Source organism: Suricata suricatta, chromosome 10 (genome assembly GCF_006229205.1).
Source record: "Suricata suricatta isolate VVHF042 chromosome 10, meerkat_22Aug2017_6uvM2_HiC, whole genome shotgun sequence".
In the NCBI taxonomy this organism is placed as follows: Eukaryota; Metazoa; Chordata; class Mammalia; order Carnivora; family Herpestidae; genus Suricata; species Suricata suricatta.
The window spans coordinates 41,086,178-41,092,335 of record NC_043709.1 but is presented as its reverse complement, the minus strand read 5'-3'; the positions used below and the strand labels follow the sequence as shown (position 1 = coordinate 41,092,335).

The 6,158-nt window shown below is 39.5% G+C and overlaps 1 protein-coding gene across 1 annotated transcript in view; it reads right to left on the bottom strand.

The window, feature by feature from the left end:
* Positions 1–1,504: 1,504 nt before the first annotated feature.
* Positions 1,505–6,158, bottom strand: part of KRR1 (KRR1 small subunit processome component homolog) — an 8,715-nt gene continuing 4,061 nt past the window's right edge. Inside the window, exons 3-6 of the mRNA XM_029955450.1 lie at positions 5,092–5,148; positions 3,333–3,503; positions 1,971–2,048; positions 1,505–1,663 (exon numbers count right to left, since the gene is read on the bottom strand). Of these exons, the coding sequence (XP_029811310.1) occupies positions 1,520–1,663; positions 1,971–2,048; positions 3,333–3,503; positions 5,092–5,148 (450 nt within the window). The 3' untranslated portion in view covers positions 1,505–1,519. The remainder of the gene's footprint in view (positions 1,664–1,970; positions 2,049–3,332; positions 3,504–5,091; positions 5,149–6,158) is intronic.

The following is a 6,158-nucleotide window of genomic DNA, read 5'->3' as shown; positions in this document are numbered from 1 at the left end:
TGCCTAAAAGAATGTTAGACATTTCTTTGAGAGAAAACAAATCATAAAACAAATTATTTTATAAATATAGTAATGAAGGGACACATGAAAATGGCATTATAGTTTAGCTATTTGAATAAATCACTGATATCAACAATATTAAAACTTCATTTTTTCCCTTAAACTGTACTTGAGATTGGATTATTTTTACTTATACTCTTTCCCGTATTTTGGAACTTTAGAGTACTCATTGTTATGCCAGTTTTTCATTCTGCACATTAAAATAATTTAAAGTTATATTTCAAGAAGAACATTAACATGTAGCCCTTCCAGCTTCAATAACTTTAGTCAACTAATCATGAACCTTTAGGTCAAATCTACTTCATCTCAGACCACACATAAAAACTCAAAAATAAAGTTTTCCAAATATTAGTTCAATGAATGACTAGCAGTATTTCATTTAACACGATTTTGGTTAATAAAGACCATAACCTGTGTGTATCTGGATATCCTCCTAACAGAATCCAACCATCTAATCAATGCCAAAAGCCTGAACAACAAAGAGAAAGGAAGAGAAAAAAATGCAACTTTTTCTCACCATTTAAAGAACTGTATTCAGAGTATAAGAGAATCACAAGATAAAACATCAAACTTCCCAGCAACTTGAGGAAGAGACTTAAAGCCTCCACTATAGTGAAACAGCTACATTTTAAATCATTATAAACTGAGATTAAACTTGCTACTGAACAGCTTTCAAAGTAGAAAACTCACAGGCTGATCAGACCGCAAATTATAATGCTTATGAGATTTTTAACTTTTACATAACCAATGATCTACATAGAAGAATACAGTACTTTAAGCCTATTAACACTGGTGTAATAGAGGAAACTAAAATCGTAATGTCACATCCGGTCTTGCCAGGGACTTCCCTGCCCTCACTGTGCCACTGGCTACCTTGGAAAACTACTTCAGGAAGAGTGCAGGTGTTACTAGTGGGAAAGAAAACACAGAAGAGGACAGGGTGGACCAAATGAGACCAGGAATGGAGAAGACCAGACTTTTAACACTGTTTCCCTGAGTGTCTTTCTCATAGCCCCCAAGACCTTCCCACTACTTTGATGGTGTTCTTTAGCCCAAGGCGATCAGAAATCCATCCATAATAATATATGAATCAAGCTTTATGCCACAGAACACATAAGAGAAGAAAACCGTAACTTCTGATAAGCTTTGAGAGGCATGATAACAGAACTTGGGGACCTTATTGCTTCTGTCACTTCTATCTCTACAGAGGATTCACTGCTCTCATTCAGAACTTTCACAACAAAGAGTCCTTCTCCAGCACAATCAGAGGTCAGGAGAGGACTGTCAATCTGGGAGACTCTGAAATAGGCATTAGCTGCTAATAAATTATAAAACACGTCAGTGGTCTCCTGTCCCTAGGATTAATGATTAATGAAATATCAAGAGAACTGATGAAAGATATGGTGATTTCCTTAGTTAACACTCAGAGATTCAGACAAATTCTCTAGGGGTTTGCTTTTCAGATAACAGATTTCATATCATACCAAGAATTAGAAAACAAGCATTTACCTTCCTTCGGTTTCACAACTGGCTTTTCTTTAGGTGGAATAAAAGCTTTGTTTCTTTCTTCTTGTCTCTTACTGAGAGCTTCTGCTTGTTTAGCCTACATTATTAATAAAAAAACACATTATAGGACACAATTTACAGTTAAGTAGGAATTCAAGTTTCTTTCTTTCATTTTATTTTTTTAACATTATTTTCGAAAGACAGATCATGAGCAGGGGAGGGGCAGAGAGCGAGGGACACACAGAATCAGAAGCAGGCTCCCCGATGCAGGGCTCGACCCCACGAACTGTGAGATCATGACCTGAGCCGAAGTCGAATGCTCAACCGACTGAGCCACCCAGGCGCCCCAAATTCAAGTTTCTATAAACTGTGTTATCACTGTTGTGAGCTAGACAGAGTCTTACCTTTATGGCCTCCATTTTCTGTCGCTTCTTTTGACTTGCCTTGAGAAAGTATTCGCCACTAGCCAATTCTTTATCAATCTGGTGAAATCAGTATTTACAATTACATGAGAAATAATGTAGATGAGAAATCATTTCCTATGAAAGGCACAATGTCCTTGAGGTAAAGACAGTGAAGTCAAAAATCTGTTAATTCATAAAGGCAATCCCATGAAAAGAGGATGTACTCTAAGCTGAAAGAATTACGCGCAAAAAGCACAGGGATAGGAAAGGAGGTGATGTGTTCATGGAATATACAGCAGGCTGTTTTAACACAGAAAGGGATGTGTCCACATGCTGAGAACAATGAACTAGCAGAGACGAAAGACTTTAAGATACAGCCAAGGGAGGGAATCATGAAGTAAGGTCCCTCAGGAGACAGGGGAAGACGGAACTCAAAGAACAGGTAAAGAAAGGACTGGGGGTAGGCTGGGGGGGGGACGACAATACACACACACACACACACACACACACACACACACACACACACACACGAAAGAGAAAAGGGAGTTGAAGGAATTCTCACCCGATGGCCTTAAGTACTTGTTTCCATAAACTGAAACGCAGGGTCGTCGGCTGGGAGTGGGAGGGGTGCTTTAAGAACTAAGAGGACGCGTAGCACTACCGGACAACGACGAGCATGCCTATCTGAGGCTGGAAACATGAATTTAGAGTGGACAGAGTCCAAAGAGAAGATCTTTTCCAGCTATCTTCAGCAGCCACATTACAGGAGAGAAAACATATTTTGGGACTGATCAAGTTTGAGAGTTTTGTTGGACGCGGCTAGGATAGACGGAAAAGGCAACATGAGGCAAACAATGATGGACGAGAGAGAAAAGGAAGTCCGGGGGCAAACGAAGCCAGAAAACAGCTGATAAAGTGAGAGGCATGCCTAAGTAGAAAAACGATGGGTGTTATCATGTGAGACTTCAAAACCGGAGCAGCCACAGAGCACATGGTCATGAGAATGGGGCTAAAGCAGAGTGAGATCATTACGGGTTAAGTCACTAAGTTTCTGTCTCCATGGAGGTGCAGGGACGGGCATGGCCGCAGGGACACAACGGACACCAACCACCCAGACGTAGTTTACACTCATCCCGTGAAGCCCTCACTCCACCCCCACGCGCTTAGCTCAAAATAAGCCGATTTACACTCGTCTCTAGTTTCTAACACCGTACACACCCAAACACATACACACTCACACACACACACACACACACACACACACACAGAAAGTCCACCTCAATTACTCTCCACGAAGGTTCTGACAAAACAGATTAAAATGGTTTCCCCCTCATGAGAAGAAATTCAACATTTAACACCGACCTGACTCTCCGGCTGTGGTGGCGGGAATGGTGTATACTCTTTCTTGACAGTTTTCTTCTTTGGTTCCTTGCGCTTATTCACATTTTTGTGCTTGAACTGTGGCAAAAATCTTTCCCAGCTTTGTGACCTTAATTCAGAATCTTTTGCCAACTCTCGTTTAATCATTAAGGTCTTTAGTCATGGCAATATATGAACAAAGTAAGAATTTTTAATTTTATAAGCCATACATTTGTCAAAATTACACATTATAAATACGGTTCCTATAAATCACAAAATTAAAAAGAACAGTTCTTAATCTCCATGGTAGGAACAAACCAATTCCATAAAAAAATAAGTAATCTACAACTAAGCTTCAAAAAGCCATTAGAAATTTAGATTAAGAAATGCAGAAACATTTAAAGAAATTCTTAAAAAGCTTTAGGGGCACCTGGGTGGCTCAGCTGAGTGTCCGACTTCAGCTCAGGTCGTGATCTCACAGTTTTGAGTTCAACCCCTACATCGGGCTCACCGCTGTCAGCGCAGAGCCTGCTTCAAATCCTGTCTCCCTCTCTCTGCCCCTTCCTCGCTTGCACTTTCTCCCTCAAAAATGAATAAACATTTTTTTTTTAATACAAAAAAAACCCCGCAGACCTGTTAAAATAATTGAGATGAAAATGAAACTAATTTAGCTTTTCAACCACTGATTCATTAAAATTCAACTTAATAGTAGCAGGGAGAGTTAATCAGCAAAGTCCCCTGAAAGCAGGCAGCTTTTGGTAGTACTTTAGTTACCACAGGAAAAGAAAAAAGCAAACTTTCTCATGACCATATAAAACTGATATTCTCACCCTTCTCCCACGCCATCTGACTTCTGCACACACATTGGAGCATCCAAGGATGCAAAGCAGGCATCAGATACAAAACCAGCTCTCTTTATTTTTAATGTCCCAAAGTAACTCAAAATCATTCTTTCACCCCAATTTAAGAATGACTTCTTAAATGACTATTTTTTTTTTATGTTTATTTTTGAGAGACAGAGCACGAGCAGGGGAGCCAGAGAGGGAGACAGAATCTGAAGCAGACTCAAGGGTCTGAGCTGTCAGCACAGAGCCCGGTGTGGGGCTCAAACCCACTAACCCTGAGATCATGACCGGAGCCAAAGTTGATGCTTAACCAACCAAGCCACCCCAGGAACCCCTAAGAGTGACTTCTTAACTTCATCAAATTTGTGGATTGCTTAATAAATACCCTCATAGCCCATTACAGTATGATTATATTTCCAAGTACCGTCATGAATCCTGTGCACACACAGATGTAACAGATCTCTATCAAAGAGTTTATAATTTGAGTGTTAAATTAAGAAAAAAAAGTTTTAATGCATTCTGAACTATTCCAAACTCTATTTAACAGAGAAAGGCAGGATACTGAAAAATCACATCTTTAAATATAGTAATAAGCCAATAATCCAAGAAAACTTGATTTTTATCACCTACGACCATTTCTTTGAAGCTCATTTCCTTCATATTAGGACCGTGTCGTGCATTAGAGTATCACCTTCAGTAGTTTTCAGACTGCTCGCCAGAGACCCAGGCCTCCACAGCTGCAACTACAGGACCGGTAGAGGTGAGCAGGCTGCACTCTGTCTCTAATTTACCCCAAATAATTCTGTTTATCTGTTTTGTGCATTAGGCTTCCATAAAAGATTTAACTTCAAGAAAGGTTTGTGTAGCTAAAAGAAGTCTGACAACCACGGTTGGGGTAATATATAATTAACACTCACTTTAATATTATAAATTGGATGAATATTCTTCATAGTATCTAGGACTACTTTTCGAACCTGAAATTTGCAAAAAAAAAAAATGAATTAGTCACTTACAAAGATTTTAATGAACTAAGTGGAAGGGGATTAATATACTGCAACATATCCTAAGGACGAGGCAATGGTTACCAAACTGAATACAGGAGGTCCTTCAGCTGCTCGGGGTGACTTCTAGATTTTTCTTAACAGTAAAACTCTCTTAGACACAATGAAGTGTCTCAACTTGACAGCGAAGATGTAACATATAGAACTAATACAGCAACATTTTGGAACTATGTAATTTAGGGAGAAGGCACCTCGATTTAGAGTCAGAAATATGGATGGGCTCAAATAACGGGAACTCCACTGTGTAAGGGAAAGTCACCTAACTGTACTGTTCCAGCATTCTTCTTTGGAAATAAAACTTTACAGCTCTGCTGTAAAAATTAAATACTATATTTAGATTTTACAAAATTATAGAGTATTTAATATATTTAAGTTGCTACTCCACATGAGAAAAAGGCAGATAACTTATGAGAAAGATGTCTAACAGAAATGCTATTAAAGGTCCTGGAAAGCTTCTATTGTTTCCTGGAGTCAGTTTCAGACCTGCATCCTTACAGTGGGGGAGGGGCAGAGAGGGAGACACAGAATCTGAAGCAGGCTCCAGGCTCTGAGCTGTCAGCACAGAGTCTGATGTGGGGCTTGAACTCATGGACCACAAGAGCATGGCCTGAGCCCAAGCTGAAGGCTTAACGGATGGAGCCACCCAAGAGCCCCCAAAATATTCACTATCTTAATTTTGGGGATGGTTTGTTTCATGTGTGTACACGTATGTCAAAACATGAAAGTTCATAGTTTATATGCCATTTATTATCTACCAACTCTATCTCAAAAGAGCTGGCAAGGAAAGAAGGTAGGAGAGAGAGAAATAGAAACAAACAACAACAACAAAAAAGGTCCTGGAAAGGGAACAAGACTTCACAGCCAGATCCAGACAGCAAATGGAGTTAATAGAAACTATCTGCTCCACAGATTTTCTCATAACA